Genomic DNA, 20,237 nt, shown 5'->3' with positions numbered 1-20,237 from the left:
TTCTTGTAGAAAATTTGATTTTTTTTTACCCTTATTTGTAAAAGTACATAATTTTTAAATGATGGAAATTTATGTGGTACTCTGTTTAAAAATACTGGGTGCATGTTTTTTCTGTCTATATAATTGTTTCTTGTATCTCAATCAATAAAAATAATGGGAACGCCGAAAACATTATTTTCGGATTGAAGTCTAGATTTGATATAGCTACTTATCTAAAAGTAATCAATGACGAACAAAAATTATCGGTCAACGACGCCAGTCGGCGGAGGATTTTTCGCCATTTTGTTGACATTATACTTGTTATCGTAGATTGTTACAATTTACGTCATATAATTAGCAAAGTTTGGTGAATAATAAACAAGTTTTCCAAGGTGTACGCAATGGTGTTTTCAAGGTAATACAATAGTTAGAGGTGTAAAAGCTTTAAAAGAGTGAATGCCTAGCTCATTTGACAGCAATAGTTTTATAGATTTGTACCTATTTCTAATTACCTTATAATCACTCTCAAACTCTTGGAGTGCTACAGACCAATTACTTCTGTCATAATAAAATCTGGAAGAGAGAATGAATAGTAGTCATTTTAAACATGTAATAGCATGAATTTTGAAAATGCTATTTCGTGTTATAATTACGTTATTAATTATTTAACTGACATGTTATAATTATTTTATTAATTATTACATGTGATATGTATTTGAAATAAAATTCATATTTATTGCAATTTATTTTACGCTTGTTAAAATTTTCACCGCCCATGAGTCAATTCCTTTTTAAATCACGGCCCTCTGCGAGCCTCATGAAAATTATCAAAGGAAGGCGTGTTACACGAGACCGAATTAGACTGACCTGTGACATTCACTCCGGCGAGAAAAAAAAAAGTTACCGCTAGTGTCGGTGAATTATATCAATATGGCGGTAAAGTGTGTTTTCAAAATGTCAGGTTAACATTTCGCACGTGCTAGCGCTCCCGTTTATTTAAATATAATGGAGTCTTGAGTCTTGAGCCATCATCTCTATTAAAAGCATCGATTTAACGAGCGGAATGAGACGGTACACTCGCGCACTGAATATGGGTCGGCTGTGTATAAACTTGTTGCGAGTACGTATAGCAGGTAACAAATAACAATGGCATTCAATGCTTAGCGAACAAATTTTGTGCTGTAAACTCGGTTAGTTAATCGCCGAGCGACCTTGCGACAGTGGCGTGACAGCCGCTGAGAACTATTGTTAAAGAAAGATATCATTTAGCTCTAAATATTATATCGTTTATGTATTAACACAATTTATGAATCAAGGTCACTATATTAGATTGTAACGCAAATGAGCTTAATTCTTAATTTATACTACATCATCAACAATGTTATATACAGATAACTATTTATTTTGCACCGCTATAAGAAATAATAATAATTGTATTTCGCTTTATTATATTACTAATTATTATTCCTGCTACTTTCCTTGTACAAACAATGAACACCGTGATAACGTGAATTTATTTGTCTAAAATTGGAAACATATTTATAATAAATAAAGTAGGTACATCATGATGATTTCTTTGTACAAACGCTGTAAATATGAATTTAAGTATTTGCTAAACCGATATATAAAGAATCTATTTAATTTTAGGATAAATAGAAAAGTTTACATACTAATGGAATCTTATGATCGTTTCTTTTTAAACTTTTAATTATTTTATTCTTATGCGAACTTTTGATTGTGCAGCTATTTTTATTTTATTTATCGTTTTTCCCTAGATCAAAATCTGCAATGTGCAATTTTTGAAGATATCTATTTATTTCAATCTTCAAGCGACTGTTCACAAGAATAAAATAAAACATCAAGTAAATGATAAAAGTGAGGACTGTACAACCATTATGTGTCTAAATAATTACATTTTTTTTTACAAAAATCGTATCGGATAACCACACAGCTGTATCCCAGCGCTGGAAGACTGAGACTTGCGATTGTAGGTCGCGGGTTTGATTCCCGAGATACAGTCTTATAAATGATACACATTTTGTGCATTCATTATATAGGATTACCATCGCTCACAAACAAGTTTTCAGTGGACAGACAGTAGCGTATCATAACACTACGATGTAATCGCAAACCCTTCTGCCAAGCGTGGCGATTATGATGTATTCCCTCATAAATATCTTCGAGGGAGGCTTTTGTCTCTCAGTAGGCGTCTATGGGCTGATACGGCAGCGACGACTTAAACAATGACTATCATAATAATACTATGTTTTTAAATTAAATTTAATTAATGTTTTAAAAGAAAATTTCAAAATTTAACCAATTATTTTAATATAAAAATTGCCCTATGTGACCACTGACGTCAGTGAACTGTGGTCATTATTTTTTTTTTGCTAATCGTATATACACTCGTATATTTTTTAATTTTAGAGAAACGCCATTATCTGCAGAATCTTAAGTAATACAAAATACTCGTTGTATATAACAAATGTAGATTTTTTTGCGTTTTACATCAAATAAAGTTAAACTAAATCACATAATGTTACGATTTAACTATCTTTTTATTTTCTTTATATTACATATGAATAAATATGTAACATACCAAAAAAATATGTACAATGCTAAAATGCTAACTCTTCCAAGCAACGTATTTTTAATTATATTAACAGTTTTTTCCGTGTTTATGTAAAAAAATGTAAAAAAAATGTTGTTAGTAAATTACATTTACTTTCAATTTATTATTGATAATCCAATACAAGAATATAACCCAAATTTACCAAACCGATTCTAAATATAATTTACAATAGTGTTGAAGATAAAAATTCGTCAAAAAATCTGGTTTATTTTTTTATATCTTTTGAATGTGAATATTATCTCCTATAAGTACGTATGAAATTTGCAATAAAATATGTTAATAACTTGCTGCTCCGGCAGACTTCGTAATGTCGTAGCTATAGGCCTGTTACAGAGCAATAAAAATAAATTAACAAATAAAACTTAATTCCTTAATAATATGATTTAATTTCTTAATAATACTTAACGAATACTTATTATAATCACACAGCAAGACTTGTAATAAAGATTTTTTTCTGTTTTAAAGCTTCACATCCTTCTTTTGTTTTGGGTGACACGAACTTTTTTAAATTTAATTGCGTTTTATGTTTTAGAAAATTATCCTCTATTTTAGTCGTATTTTTAAAATATACCTTTCTATAGAGAATTAATACGAGACTTAATATATAAAAAATAAAGAATTTTCCTCCTCTGCAAGAAACTGCCTCCGTCTTGATCAATATACATATATAAATACATGTATATAAATCATTTGATGAAGTGATTTGTTCGTAGCCTAACATTTGATATATTTTTATTTTGTGTTATATGTGTGATTGGTAATAAGTATAAAAGCTTTAAAGGGATGGATGTATAGGTCATTTGTTGTCAATTAGTTGTATTAATACATATTACAATTAATTATTATTTATCTATCATCTCCATCTCCATTAATAAGTCCTTTCAGACGTTCTATTATATTGCATAGTGGTTTATTGAAAATAGGTGCAAAAATGTTAAAGCTTTTTGCTAACAAATGAACTATACATTCACCTCTTTAAACTTTTATATCTGTAACCAATGATATAGATAGATGACTAGCTGAATACAGACGTGTGTCGCGCGCGGCAGCGGTACCGTTGTCGAAAACGTATTGCAAAAACAAAAGTCGCGTTGGAGTGTCGTGGCACGCGTCCGCGGAAGTACGGCGAACGGTGTTCTGGCGGCCTTGGCGCCTCGCGAAGGTGAAAGTCTTACTTGATACGACTGTTCGATCTCAAGCCGACATCCTTCATCATTCGGGCCACTCAGCGCGCTCGATTTTTTTTTGTTTACTACGGATTGCCAATAAAATTTACAATATAGCATGGAAATATAAACCAATAAATATACAGGACAAAGACAGGCAACCACAACATGCGTTGGGTTACCACAAAAAAGATATTTTAAATAGAGAAATCAGACGATCTGATGTAAAATTATTTATCTACCTTATCTAATATTGCTATACGCTTATCTAATTTAAAAGTTGGCAGATAAATTTCGGTAATTAACTATTATCTATTCATCACCAAAATGTTAATTATTGGCATCATTATATTATAGATATATGTTATATGTGGGATGAGGCTAAATATTTTGTTTCATTCGCTCCTTTTTTTTTAATTTAGGCGATCTTTTATGACAGATAGCAGTTTTCTAAAAAGTAATAAAAACGAAGACGCATATTGTCTGTTTTTTTTTTAATTATTAAACTAGGGATTAGTAACCTTTAGATTGTTTCTCATCTAATAAATAGATTACAAATATTTTTTTTACATTTGATAATTATAACATAAAACAAATGTATTTTTCAATTTATTGGTCTTTAAAGTATAAACTAAGTTTTTTGATTCTATATTATCAGTCTTGAAAAGATATGTCCATAAAAAATTGTAAATTTATGGTATCGACAATATAACTATCTATTGATTTCTTTTTAAATTTGTAAAAACTTTAAAAAAATCTTTTATATTATTTTACACATATTATTTTATATAAGCTTTTTAAAAACAATAAATAAATGAGTAAATATCAGTAACGTATTTTTATTTACACTTTGTACGCACATAGTAAATTAGACTGTATTTGTTTTCATTTAAGTTACTTACTTTAATTTCACTGCTTTTTTTTCCTTTTTTCTAATCATTACTTCTAATTTAACTCATAGTTTGACAACGCGGTATTTTATATGTGAAAACTACGATGGCAGTTTGATAATTTCGTGACTATTTAAATAAAAAAAATGTATAGGAAATATAGGTTTTTACGTACTGTTCTACATATTAGTGTTATCGTGTTTAACTTTTGTTTCTTTTTTAGATAATTGAAATTTTATTATAAAAACAAATTAAATTTAAATAATAAATGGTAACATTCTATGAAAAGAAATTAAATACAAACCATTCTTAGTTTAAATTAAGGTAGACAACGGTGTTTTTTATAAAAAAAATTAAATAATGTTTGAAATCCTCATTATATTTTTATCGGGGTATGAAAATAAATTTCAATTATTTTCACAAAATTACTAAATAACATGTTAACGTTATACACTATATATATACTAAATATCTGTTACACGATCAGTACAAGAGTTTATTATAGTACAACTAAAATTTCATTGTATTCGTTGCAGATCATTTGAACTCACAATTTTTAATTAATAATGTACGTTGTAGGTATTAAATTCAACATTGCTGGTATCAATCTTTAGTGAGATTTTTAATTAATTTCAAAGTCGGTTAAGTGCAGTGCACGTTGGGCTAATATGTTTTGTGGGTCATTGTCAACCAATTAGTTAATTACTCCATCATTATCAAAATAGGTTATAACAGAGGATAATTAGAAAACATTACATTTTTGTTTTCTAATTAATATCTCAATGGTTCTACAAGACAAAACGTTATCAGGAATTTCGTAAAGCTTTGCAAAGCTTCAAAAACGTAAATGAACAGCTCATTTGCTGTTCAATTAATGTATTACACCTAATACAAAAATCAATGGTTTCAGAGATATATAATAATTAACGTAATGACAATATACTAAAAAAAAGCTTTTTGTAAATTAGAATTATAACGTATTAAAATAAATAGTTGTGTATTATCTGTCTGCAGACAGACTGCTATAAGTTATTGGCTTATCGCACTGCATTTCACAGTTTGATTAGGTTTTAGGTGTAAAAACTATAAATGTTTTAGACTAGCAATCAATCAACCTGTATACAAATATTAACGAAATGATCATGTTAGTGAATGAAATGCTAAATGGTTATGTTATTATTCATTATGTTAATTAATAAATTTTAATTATGTGTGCAATAATTTAAGACAATAAGAGCAGTTTGTAAGGAAGTTTATTACGGCTCAAAGCGGTCTATGCACCTTCACGCATGATTGAGTGTGGCAATTTGAGGGTCGATATAGCAGCTGCCCGCTTGTCGCCGCTTGGCTCCCATTCAAATTTAAATGAACTGTATGCAGCCGCGACGACTTGTGAGAATGTACCTTACATTCGATTTAGACATTATTCCGTGAACACTGTGCGACAATAATTAAAAACGTTATCTTCTTTTGGCAACTTGATTACGTTAACAATAACAGCACTGGACGCAACCTTGGACACTGTTTAAGCTAAATGCGTTGTACCCGCAAACTAGTCTCTAAAACTATTTGTACAGTCTACATCCGTTAAAAATTTTACTTTCCCTGTCATCTTTAATATCTCTCAACAAAACTTTATATGTATAATCCGACATCGAGATAAACATTAGCTATTAAAAGAAAGTTTAATGTTTAAGTGTTTCGGTAATGTTATAACTAACTGTAACAGTTTAACAACTAGACAAATAAAAATTATCAAAAAAGGCATGGATTACAGATAGGATAATGAGGTATCCTTGGAAGGGTCGGCAAGGCGCGCGGGGCGCCCTCTTCGCGGTGGCTCGCTGGAACTTCTGTGCGGAGTGGAACGTAAGGCAGTTTGGCGCGCGAAGTCATCACTCGCACACGTCCGGACAGATCCCGCTTAATTTAGTTATGTACTCTCGCCTGTTTGGACAAGTATTAAGTTGATCGTTTCATGTGATACAGCTCGTTGAGGTTGGCATTATGTTTAAATTAAGCGTGCGGTTTTCGAGTTGTTTAGTGCGTTACCATTATTTTTAATTTAAAGTGCTACTTATTTGGACTTTACCTTTTTTTTAATTGAGGTAAATAATGTTTATTCTTTTATATTAATTGCTTTATAATAAGTTTTATATTTTAAGTTTTGTTAATAGATCGACTTTTGTGTTCATGCGTGTTTATAGTGTGTTTATGGGAATATTTTATTTTTTTATTTAATAATATGTCGGTTAAGTTTGTTTATAAAAAAATTACATACATCCGATTTAAGAATGCTACCCACACATGACGTCGCCACCTTGATGCTCCATTTAAACCATTTTCAAAAGCAAGTTGTTAAATGGAAGCGCTTTAGAGATGATTAATTATTAATGCACTCACCATAATAGATTTTGTTAGCGAATTAATGTCGTTTATTTTATTTAATAAACTTTGCTGTTAGCGTATGTAAAATAACTATTTTAAAAATGTGTGGGCATTATAGTGACGTAATCGATCTAGTCCGTCCTCAGACTTGTGAAACAATGGTTATTAATCACGCTTAAAATATTTATTATTTTTCTCAAGATGTGATAGACCGTGTTTGTCAATTTCTACCTGACCCATCCTTTTGTTCGTAACTCCGGAGTCTATCTCTTTCGCGCATGTTGCGATATATGGGTAGAATTATTTCGGATCTGATTCTGAGATTTTCGGAATAGGGACGCGTCATGCGGCATTATTAGTTGATAAGTACCCAGGCGCGATTCTTGACTCCATTAAAAGCTGTTCCAGCTTAAAAGTAACACAAAAGTTACACTTGACCCCGCCCTAGAAATCATAAAAAAGTTTTAAATTCGTAATAAGATATATCTTTGTTTTATACAAGATTATTTTGCTTCGGTATTCTGGTTTTAAAGATTATCTTATTAAAAACTAATAACACTTACACTTTTACGTAATTTTTAATAGATTTTAAATTACATAAATTGTATATAAATTGATGTTTTACTTTAATACAAAATCTAAACTTAGTTTCGCTTCTTAGATGAAATTGAATATATCTTATGTTCAGCGAAAACAGCAAATTTAATATTAGTACCTTGTTATACCAAGGTACATGTTAAAATAGTTTTAGCGCACTTATTCATTTCTTTTTTGGAATTCAATGTTTCTTTAATAATTATATATACTTCTCTCAGTTGTTTTAAGTGTAATTAAAAAGTTTAATGATCTAAAATGTAATGGTTTCATACATCTCTATTTTTATGCAAACATTATACTTAACTTAGCCGTTTTAAATACTGGACAAATTTATTTTTAATTATTATTAATCATATTATTACTGCAACGTATATTTATTTTTAACTGATTTGATTAAGTGTCTATTACTTAATACTATTATATTATTTTATATTTATGTATATCCTTTTAACTATATAATCAATATTTTCAATGAAAATTGTGTAAAGATTTTGATTAACATACATAAACTTTTAATGAGTACTGAAATATATTATCGTATGAGTAATTATTTATCGCTTCATAATGTAAGCAATGGAGTTAAGCATCCTTGTAATGCAGACTAGAAACCGTTTGAGTTGCGTGATTGGTCGATTTTAAAATTCTTCTTTTATTCGACATTATAGGCATTTTAGCATGTTTTACATTTTTATTGTATATATTTATTATCGTCATATTATTTTTACTTTTAAAAAATGTGAACTTTCAATTCGACTAATCGCGTTTGAAATCTCCCGTTAGTTCCACAAGATGGCGCGATTGTAAGAGATAGACTGGGTAGAATTAATACTGTTTAGTGCCCATCTAAAATATATTTGTAGAGAGTAAAATATATATGTATATCTATATTAATTGATGTATATTTTATAAAATAATACAAGTTATTTAAGTTTTATTATTCGTTAAAAGAATTTTTTATTTGCATTCGATAAAAGGAATAAAGTTTTCGGGCCTGAACATTTTAATAATTGTCGTATTCATCCAGTTGTCCATTATCAGTGATTTATTTCTTTTACTGCATCCATTGTCCGACTTTAAGCGTCCTGCTCTTTCGCAGTTCCGTGTAAGCGAGCGATGTATATTTACATTGCGTATGCTAATTTCGATTACTTGGGCTTATACAGCGAAGTAACAGTTACATTTTAACGGTTTTTTTACCTTTCCTTTGCCTTACAGGACCAAAATTCGATGTTTATTTATTTTTAATTGAATATTAACATATATCTGCACTCGATTTATTTGTCTGCAGTTAAGCGTTCGACATTGTTAATAGCTAGTTTGTATAATGTTTTTAATGATTATATAATTCAGTATATTACGCAAACTTGCACTGTCTAAATCGATTACGGAAATTATTATTGTATATATTTCCGTCATCATTAGAGAAATTGATAATTCTTTGAAAGTTAATTATTTAAATTGAATTTCGAATGTCGATTTTGAAAAAAGACCAGTAGATTATTTTCAAGTATTTTGTCGTTATAAAACTTCGCAATGCACCTCTGCTTGGCTGGCTATCAGCAATATTCATTACATAATGCGCTATCAAGTCGGAACGGTATTGATAAATACCGTGCGTTAACTCAACATTCACTGATGTGTACTACTAAATAATTATTTAATAGACATTTTTTTTTCTTTATTCGTTATTTAACCTTACTTCGGAATCCGTACAATAGACCACATTTAACGAAGAATCTTCCTGCTTGTAATAAATTTCAGGAAAAAGAGTATAGAATATAATCCACGCCCTGCTCTCCAACAAAGAAAGAGGTCGTTTTCCTTTAGCCGTGGCAAGTGGAGCAATATTGTTGCAGCAACAATTGACTGATTGATCGGACTAATTTATTTCCACATATTTCTGATTCAAAGTGATTGCTTCACCGCGCCGTCGAGTTGTCGGCTTTGGATAATGACGTTATGTTTTTAGTTGTGCGCTGAAATTAACTGTTAATTCGCATTTACGTGTAGTTTTTAATGACCAATAAAAAATTATTTTACCAAGGACTCTGTAACCGTGGGCTTCTTGAGTGGAGACCACGTATCGGCAAGCGTAACATAGGCCGTCCACCACAAGGTAGACAGACGACCTTGCAAAGGTAATCGGACGCTGGACGCAAAAAAAATAAGCTACTTGCTAAATTTAAAAATGTCATAGAACATGACATAGAATTTTAGGGTACAGTTAGAATATTTATTTACTAAGGCATAACGTTTTCTTTACTTTTTATTTGCTTTTATTGCTAAACCTAACTAACTAGCTTTACATATTAGAGCTATGTAACATCATGTCTCAGATAATGAGATAAATAATTACATAGTAAAATTATACACAAAAAAGAAAATTAAGTAGTTTTATTAACTATTAACACATTTACGCATTACACTGTCCTTTAATCGATTCTCGAGGTATTATAATGTAGCGGTTATTAAGAATATTAGTACGCTTAACGTAATTTAATAGGATGATAATTTAATAAACATCCAACAAAACCACGCAAAGTATTATAATGGCAGAACTAAAACTACCTTTGCCCTTTTCCCTGTGAAAACGTATAACGTTTATAAAATACACAACCCCCGCCGCCGCCTTTTCTTGCTGTGGTTTATTAAATTCCATAACATATTTGAAAAACTTTTTAATAACGGAGAAAATAAAGGTCAAATGTAATTAATAAATTATTTTGTTTAAGATGTAATCTTGTGGATATAGTTTAAATATTATATTACGATTTGGAATTTATAAATCACTTATTTTTAAAATCGATTTAGCTACGATAAAGAAAATAAATCGTTAGACACAATTCCATACAAGTAGTTAAAATGTGGTACTTATAAATTACTGATTTTTATAATCCCCCAATTAAATCAAATACATATATGCAATTTTAAGAATACTATACCTGCATCAAACAATTAAATTTGTGGAAAAATATGTTTTATGGCACAAACGATAAACTGAGTCGCAATATTTCATTTAAGAACAATATGACACTGAAATAACGAGAAGAATTTTTATTTATTTTTTGAAACGAAAAAGTTAACAACCTCTATGATCTTATCGTGTACTGTCATGAAAAAAAAACAGCACGCTAGGTCTTAAATTCAAAAACATTAACCGTTCACGTCATAATCGACCGCGACGTATGAATTTGTACGAAAACCGATAAACATAGCAAAGTTTCCATTTGAAAGATTCGGTCGTTCCCGTCGGTCGTTGCGCCGAGCCGAAAACCTGCCTTGAGCACTTGCGGGGTCAGCGCGGTTGTTACACGTACCGTAGGTTTATTTTAAACTGTGCGTTTAAGTTAATTAAAACTGGCACATAAACTGAGTAATACAAAAAATAAAATAAAATGGAAAATTAAAATTCAGAAAAATCGATTATGTAACCGTATCACGGCACAAATATCATCATCATGATTTTATGATTTGCGATGATTGCATAAAAATGAAAAGAAACTGTTGCAACAAGACCAATTCTTAAATCTATTCTTAAATCGCAATATGAATTATTTATACATATGTTAACATTTTCACATCTATAAACAAAACTGAAGAGTTTAACAACTACTTCAATCAATATTTAAATTTGTATAATTATCAGACATGTTTCCACTTCTTGAAATAAAACCTATAGAGAGGCACACTGAACAAAAGCAATACGCCTAATCAATGCAAAAAGGTGGAGATGACAATAATATCACTATTTTGAAACGATTACAAGAACTTCGAAAAATCAAGCAACAGAAGAAAATAAAGGCATTTTTTGTCAACCGAGATGACGACAATGAAAAAATATATAAATTATTGGGTTCAACTTGCACAAGTAATGAAATAAAACACAACTTATCACGTTGATTAATAATAACGAGCTAAGGATGTGTTTACACAAACGTCAATCTACACATGACGTTAATACATTTCGAACGTGTTATTTTGCTCCGATGTTGATTATTTTATTTTACCCTACGACTTCGCGAGGTTTTGGACTCATATTTATCCCTCTATTACAAAATGTTATAGAGGTCATAGACTCAAAAGCAATGGAGCTTACCGTAATATGGGCGTAATAGATATTTTATTTTTTTATGTAAGTAGTGTAAGAGAAAGTCATTTTTGTGGCTTAAAAAATGTTACTGACAGATTATTTAAAAATGCAGCCATTGGTAAATGCATCCTTAAACAATTGTTAACGCCCACTACAATCGTTTGTCCCTTTCCCTCGTTTGTGTGCGGCTGAAAACGCCCTGTATTAATTTTGTCCGGCGAATAATTTATAGAAGGGCGTTTACCTGATGGTAAGTAAATTCCCTATACTAATAAAAGCTACCTTTTTTTTACTATAATATCTTGTTAGTCCTCATCAAATTGAGATATCATCATCATTGACATCTTTTAGACCAGCAATTTCCCTAAACACAAACCTTTTGAACCGGAACAAAATGATATTTAAGCGTCTTCATAGACGTTCTCTGTCAAGAGTGGTACCACTAGATTTTACCAAGTATATTTCTTTTAGAGATTTTACTAATTTAACACATGTTTGCACTTTCACACAATTTCGACTTCGTATTTACATTACCATTAAGTTTTTGTAATTAAAGTCTGATATTCAATATTATTATAACGAGCGATTTTTTTTTAAATCCATTGCGTTATATTTATTCATTTGTTTATTTATGTTAACATGGCAAAGTAATTGTTACACACAATGCTAAAATACTTAAGTTACGTAATATAATATTTTTTATATTACAAAATTTTTTAATTTGCTGTAACGTTTTAAGCCATGACGACGTAGAAACAAAAACGACAGGCCTAGATTAAACTTGACGTAAGTAACACTAAAAGAGAACCGCCTTTGCTTAGTAATTAGCTAATTAGAATTCAATGGCTCCGCTTTTAGGTTGATTTTATGTAGACGCGTTTGATAAAAACGTTGTGTCTCTTTACTTTGTCTATTTGATCTCAGATGTTTAAATCCAGTAAAGGTCACTAAACAAGTAGATAAGCATATTAAAATTGGCCTCAAATGTACACTATTTCAAGTTTAGGGAATTCTATGATCGTAAAACATGGCCCAAATTCTTTATCGACTCAGAGCACAACGTGTTGTAATCTACTATATTTCTAATTTTTTTTTAACACAAAGTTCGTAATGAAATACTATTCTTTTAAAATAATAATTTACAAATTTTATAATCTTATTTTAATATTTAATAAATAATTCGTTCATAACCTATTTATATCGAATTTTTTTTTACTTCATGTAAATTGAAAATGAAAATGATAATCATTCTTCTAATATTCTTTTTTTAAATAAGTTGACTTTGTCTCCGCGCTTTATGCGTACGTGCGTCTTATCGTGTAGGCTGGTAATTTTCTTTATAACCATAAAATTGCTTGTTTTGTAATTTACTATTTAAAAATGTTCAAATTAACAACGGAATATTTGTATATTTTTTTAATTACCCTCACAACCATTCCAATTCGTAATTTTATATTATTGCAGTATTAAGTTGTGGCAGTTGTTACTTCATGTCGACAGGGAGATAACAATTCGACTTGCCGTCACGTAGCTTCACTGGCCACTTCTGCTAATAATTATTGTGATGCAATATTGATCTGGTTATTTCAATGACGTCACCTATTTCGCATGTCGCGAACATATGCAACATTATTGTTAAGTATTACTGATTAAATTTTTTAATGAAAAATTTAAAACTACCTACCTACTAACCAGTACTCGCATAATGTAAGTACTATCGATCGACTATCAAGTCAAATAAATAAAAATGTCTTGTAGTATGTAATACAAACCAAGAACTGAAACTAACGCAGTGATTGTTACTAATATTTAAACTATACTACCTTATTAAGAGACTCATTATGTACTTTTACATTTATGACGGAAGGACAACACAGGTAGTTAACGTTTAAGCGCATTCTGTAACAGTACTTACTATTTCAAAAAAGGCAACGAAAGTGTGTTCAAAATAATCATGACGATTTTTGTAGCGTTCAAATGCGCTATCGTGCACGGGGTCGAGTGAGACAGAGAAAAGAAAGTGCAGGTAGTCGAGTCGAGTCGGGCAAGATTTATTGGATCGTAACTGGCGAGGTCGGCAACACCCGGCGATGTCATCGCGCGCGCTTCGGAAAAAAAAGTGAACTCTATAGTAGTTCGAAATTTGAATCATCGTTTCAATAGAACGTCATTCACGATTACCTTCGTTTGTTTTCCTCGTGTGGGGTGGTACATAGATTAAATATTAAATTTAACGTCAATGTTTAACTTGATCAAATAGATTACTATTTCGCATGCGAAACTATTCGAGCACGCATTTTCCATCAGCATTAAATTGACTAAACCACCCATATGTATGTTATAGTACTCGTTTCGAAACAGTAAGTTTAAATACGTAGATGTTCTTAAAAAGATACACGTTCATCGCAACGTAGATCGACACTAATGTAGTCCCACTAATACGTGTTCAAGAAGCAAGCCAAGTATTTTATGCGATTACAATTGCTAAGAACTATTAATTTTTTGACAATATGTTACTAAAATTTCAAAATAGTTTTAACTAAAAAATTTTAGTAGTAGATGAAATGTATTTTTTTTACAATAACTTAACAAGTTTTTAATCAGACTTCCTTTTTCAAATTGATTTGACTATTCCATATAGATAGAATAGTTTGGACCGTGATATTAATACTTGCATCGGTGTCAACTTTCTTTTGCCAACTTATTGCTACGCGTACCTACATAAATGAAATTTTAATAGTTACAACACTGCTTTATTAGGTAACGGTTGGAATTTTTTTGTGTTGGTAACTCAATGAGAAGGAAGGCGGTGACATTATCAAATCTCAAGTACACTCAATACTTTGCTCCTTGTTATCTCAAAGGGCACTTTATCATTTATTTTTCAATCAAGATTTTTTTGTTCTAATCTAGACCATCGCTTTGTTTCTTTGTACACGCTTTCTTGTATGAACATTAGGTAATATTATTTGAATCTAATTTAAAACTCTTAACTTCAACTGTAATAGATTTCGTAACTTATTATGTAGCTACAATTTTCAAGTCTTTTATTTTTTATTGAAAATTACAATGAAATTGAGTTGAAGTTGATTTTAACTGTCTAGTAATGGCGTCCTATTATAGTGACGGCAGCTTCTATTGTAGAAGTTATTATTAACTGTATAAATATATGTATTGCAAATTGACGATTACATTTCATCTAATTGCTCAACATTCTAAATATATAAAAGATGAATTCCCGTCAGTGACTCAGCGTTCCTCTTCACATTCTGTCTCGTGATTGGTTTACATTCAAATACCCTTTGACGTTGTCCGGCACATTCTCGAGTTTAAAACTACTTACTCATTATCCATGTAAATTTTTTGGCAAAACTTACTAAATTCATATATTTTAAATTTAGAACATGTAAATATTACAAATACATCGTTAATATTTTAGCAACGGTAAGACTAATATTTCATGGCCTTAGCTAATATTGCGCTACCGAAAATGATTATTGTGTAATTACAAGTTGCGTGAGTTATGTTGTTCGCAGTTCTTAAACTTGTTCAATGTTTACTCTGAAACAAAGACGAATTAAAGTTTTGTGCAAGTAATTTCTGATTTTAGTCGTAGTCGCCTAACGGTCACTCATTTTATCCTTTACCATTTGTATCGTCTTGAATGTAAATTAAGTAGAGAAATTATTGAATTAATGAATGATGTTACTTTGTTTAAATGAAAGAAAAATACATACGAATTGGGGATTTAATGTGCAAAATTTTGCGGTCATTCCTCGTTTAATTTGTCGTTGTCTTATAATGATATGATAAAACTAAAATTTTGGATTTAAAAAAACTTTTACATTTGCTACATTTTTTATTACGGGTAGCTCGTGTTATAAGGCATCTGTTTGAAGGCACATTCATTTTGATTTACTGTGGCTTATAAATCTTAAAGTACAAATTAGTGGATTGTCCCGTAGTTTTTAAACTTTTGTGTCGTAAAGAAACAAAACGAGTCATGTCAGTCAATAGCGACTAAAATGACGGTTTACGGCCTACGTCACCCGCTTCCTCTCTACACGTACGTAGCCAATGACGCAATTGGCTTTTTCAATGTCTTATCTACAGCGAGGTATATTGTCATTCGCCGAGTGACCGCCTCGCTGCGCACACGTCGGAACCGTCGCGGTTTATTTTTGTTTCACTTTTGCCTTTATACTTTTTCATCGTCGAGGACGAGGTGTATCGCGCTGTTGAGTGCCAGTGTTTTGAACTTTATCTGTGACATTGGTGTAGCAGTTTAAAACTTTAATTAGATTATTTTCAATTCACAATGTTTATGTCCGGATTTTTTATTTTCTCCTCTGATTTATCATCGAGGTGCGTATTAATATCACGATCTGTATAAATAATTATAAAGTTTGTTCACTTATCCGATTACGTGTCTTGACCTGTTTTGTCTTTGATGCTTTGTTATTATATACTCGATTAATTCACTATATACTTTCCTCGATCTATTGGAATAGAATTAAGGAAATAAGTTGTCGATACCTTGAAATATTCTTTATCGTGATTATATAAAGTAATATTTAAAGATTTGTTCGTACCAACGTTCGTTGGAAACGGTGGTAATGTTTTGTGTAAATTAAAGCGGCCGGGAATAATGAGCTAACGAGTGCTAATGTGTCCGTGTGATTGTTACAGAATGACGCCGCAAGAGGAGCGGGAGAGCGCGCGCGGGGCGGAGATCGCCGACGCCTTCGAAGATGAAATGTTCGGCCCGCCGCGCACCGAGCCTGCGGCGCGCCCAAAGCTCTCCATGATCTCAGCCAGGCTTAGAGCCAACGAGGAACGCAAGCGGGTCATCGAGATCTGTTCGCAAAAGTTGGAAAATATCGAGGATCCGGCGCGTGACCTTCGCCGATCGGTATGCATTAATAACACTTATTGCCGACTCAGCGAAGAAGCTCGCAAGGAAAAAGAGGCGAGGAGACGACGCGCCAGAGAAGAATGCGACGACTCCTGGGTGGGGAAGAAAGCTAGACGAGCGGTCGAGGACGAGTGCCTGGCGTTGTTAGACGCCATACCAGAGTTGGGCGACGCGAACCTCGGCTGCGCGCAACTAGCGAGGCAGCTGCCGCGACAGGACGTCCCGCTGCTTCCTCCGGGCCTCCTCACGGTACTCGACTCATGACCGCGCCGCGCCACGCAACTCCACACGCCGCTGTGACGCCAGCAATCGGAATGAGACGTGCTCGAGCCGAACGCGCTCGAAAAGTTGACCGTGTTTCCGGACGCACGCGCTCGTATCGACCCGGACCGCGCTCCAAACGATCCGGGTCGCACTCAAATGAACGCTGTGACAGGCGACGAGCACCATACCACATAGCCCGGACACTCGACGTATAGCCAATTCTTTGTTGTTTAAGAAGAGTACTTACTTTGTTAGCATGTTTTTTATTATTTAGTGAAAGTTGCTCAGGCGCAGCCGCGGGCGCGCTCCCGTTAGTGTTCGATGATTGTTTCATCGGAGGACTCAGAGTTTAGACCGCTTCTTGATGTGTGGTGAACGAGAATTATGCAGAGAGTTGTATGGGTTACGTCGGAGACATAATTTTAAGTTCTTAATGTTACATTATTGTATTATATAGTTAATTTAATAGATAATAAGTGATAGTGCAAATGTCTGGGAACGGTCGCGAAATCTACCGAAATTTAAATATTTTTCTTATTTTTTTTTGTTTTCTTTCATAAATGAGTCGCGTTAGAGGTGGCCAAGTTAATTTTATCGATTATATATAAAAATGAGATTCATTTGCAGCATTCCACAAAAATTCGAAAGTAAAAGTTGAGTGGCGAGTGAGCGTGCATGCATGAAGCCGGGCCCAGTAGGCCATCGAATGTAACGTGTGACGAGGTGTTCGCTCGTAACTAAAACAAAAGAAAAAGAGCGTTTTGGGAGTTATGACGCGCGTAGAGCGAAGGCGGCTCGTGAGCCGCGCGGCCTCAGTCGCGGCGACCGGCAAGGGCAAACGTTTGAGGGCCAACAGCCAAATGTTTGATGAAGCATTGCATTTATACGAACAACTTTTATTTATTTCGTTGCGTTAACATTTTTGTTTAGTTGGACGTTCTATATTTTCTTTCGCGTTAACTTATCACATGATTTACGCAGTGTTACCATTTCTATTTATGAATAGGTTGACATGTTTTTTTTTTCGTCGCTTTCATAGTTTCTTATCGTTATATTATCACGGGCGTTGTTTTGTAACTATTTTGTATCATTGTTAATTTATTTTATACGTTCATATTGCTGGTTACCGTATAGCGATATTACGTTTGTTGTGCAATTTGTGTCTCCATGCAAGGAAGACTGAGGGAGTTTTTCTATTAAAATCTTAATTGTCGCAAAATATATCGGTAGTTGCTCGCTTCGCCCCCTCTGAATAGTAAGTGGGTACCTTAGGGAAGTCGCGGGTAGATGGGGGCGCCGATGGGCGTGAAGGAGGCGGCTTAGGGTGGCCGGGGGGCGAACGGGCCGGGCCGCACCGTTCCCAGCACTCCTGTGATATTAGCCTAGACTGTATGTCGTGTTCGTGCTAGTTTCCCCATCCAACGACTTTTTTGGACATTGCGCTTTGTAAAGAGTAACGCTTTGAGAAATTGATTACCTTTCTACATTGGCGATTTTATACGGATTAACCGGATTTTGAAGTCGTTTACCCGGCTGTAGTGCGTTTAGATGTCTTTCCTCACTGTACCAATTAAAAACATAGTATTTCTTTTTTATATGGCGTTTGTACATTGATAAGAATTATGTATTTTTAAATTAAGCGTTCCGCACCGACCTTCATTCCACCTGGAATTGTGGTGGAAGGCAAAATGAGGGCGTGCCAACAAAGTACTACGTTATTCAGTCAGTTTAACATGTCTATGTAAGCGAAAATTCTGATATTTATAAAGAAAATAAAAAAAAACTCGATATGAGATTGTTATGTCTAAAATAAAGTAATCATCATTTGATTTAAAGTAAACGTGGTCTGAAGGCAGGGAGGCCCTATAAAAATCAAGGTTTTGACATGATAGTAAATCTTTATAAGTAACGAACCAAACGCATACATTGTTTGTTAGCTCTAACGGTATCAGTGCTAAATGTATTCAGTTGTTCACGCACATATAAATTAAGCAGTAAATGTATTGAATGAGCCACGTCTGTGTCGGCGCAAAATAAATTTCATAAGCGAGTGGACGACCAAGTTTCAACAACTCACTCGAAAGCGAACTGTGAAATTTTACTGTAATAATAAATATTTTTTAATACTGAGACTCTAATTTTTGTTCAAAACGACATACCTTATTTCTGCGCAGCTGTATTAAAATTAAATGACGAATAACAAAAAGAAATAAAATTGAAACATAAAACCTGTTTCCGATACTGGTATGAAAACAAAAAGTCAATAGATATTCTGTCAGTATTTAAATGAATCGAAAAGAAACAAAACTGTATATATGGTAGATGAAAATAATAAAAGATTAAAAGATTGTTGACTTGTGAAAAAGAATGTCATCTGTAATTATCAACGACTCTAAATATATGGAAGAGACATTACGCGCCAACTTACACAGCGTGTGCCGCGCTCATAATAGATCGCAGCGCAACCAGTGTAATCGAATAATTCAATACAATCTCCGTACAGTTATCATGTAACATGCAAATGAGAATTGCAAAATTGTCAGTTTACGTAGTATACATTGCTTACCGAGTTTCGCATTCAACTGTTGCTATAACATATAACGAGTAATGTACATGTATTATTCGATAATTACATTGAACGAGTTAAGTAAGGCGACGACTTGCTGCTGGTTTGTCACAAAGGAATATAATCATAATAATAAATGAAACAGAAATGTTATGAGAGAGTTATTACGTATTCCATCAAAGTATTTGACAATGAACCAACTTTTTATAACGTGGAATGAAATTGTACGAGATACATAAATGATAACATATAATCGTCTTTTGTAAATCGAATAGATTACAACAGATAAGACTTCATTAAACAGACAAAAAATATATAAAGAATTAGTACAAAAACCAATTCAGACTATGTTTCAATGGTCGTATTTTCAATTAAAAATTAAATGTAAATACATACAACGTACAATTTGTGAATCACAAAACAAATTTTATGCCCGGATTATAAATATAAACACAAACCAAAATAAAGCGAACAAGTTGTCGGTGATTTTAGACATATAATAATCCGAGATGAAGTTGTTTTACGGTGCACTCTATTAACTTAGATATACCATTGCCGCATAACTGAGTTGTCATGTTATATAATAAGAAACGATGTAAATCTTTGGATGAGAACGATAAAGGTTCTGTAAATGTTATCATAATTTTATTATCATGATTAGCTGCTATTTTATAAATGTTTCCTGTCCTAGGCTAAGAGATTAAATAAATATTAAATTAAATTTAACTTATTTTATTTACAACCCTACCT

The 20,237-nt window shown here is 32.4% G+C and overlaps 1 protein-coding gene across 2 annotated transcripts; it reads left to right on the top strand.

Annotated features, from left to right (window-relative positions):
* Positions 1 to 6,386: 6,386 nt before the first annotated feature.
* Positions 6,387 to 19,051, top strand: LOC137928638 (uncharacterized). Of its 2 annotated transcripts, none has more exons than XM_068771556.1 (2): positions 6,387 to 6,775; positions 16,432 to 19,051. In XM_068771556.1, exon 2 carries the CDS (start codon positions 16,433 to 16,435, stop codon positions 16,919 to 16,921), a length of 489 nt encoding a protein of 162 aa, XP_068627657.1. In that variant the 5' UTR covers positions 6,387 to 6,775; position 16,432; the 3' UTR covers positions 16,922 to 19,051. The 2 variants fall into 2 exon arrangements, with proteins under 2 accessions (XP_068627657.1, XP_068627649.1); XM_068771548.1 differs by lacking the exon at positions 6,387 to 6,775 and adding an exon at positions 15,885 to 16,107.
* Positions 19,052 to 20,237: the final 1,186 nt, after the last annotated feature.

The sequence above is a fragment of the Battus philenor genome, unplaced genomic scaffold (genome assembly GCF_028537555.1).
Source record: "Battus philenor isolate CCGP_79_NKW_IND1 unplaced genomic scaffold, ilBatPhil1.0.hap1 SCAF_11, whole genome shotgun sequence".
Classification (NCBI taxonomy): Eukaryota; Metazoa; Arthropoda; class Insecta; order Lepidoptera; family Papilionidae; genus Battus; species Battus philenor.
Note: the sequence above shows the minus strand (reverse complement) of the source record. Positions and strands in the feature narration are given on the sequence as shown.

Coding starts and splice junctions, on each gene's coding strand:
- LOC137928638 (XM_068771548.1), top strand. CDS start 16,061: ATGTTTATGTCCGGATTTTTTATTTTCTCCTCTGATTTATCATCGAG. Junction 16,108..16,431: donor TCCTCTGATTTATCATCGAG/GTGCGTATTAAT, acceptor TGATTGTTACAG/AATGACGCCGCAAGAGGAGC.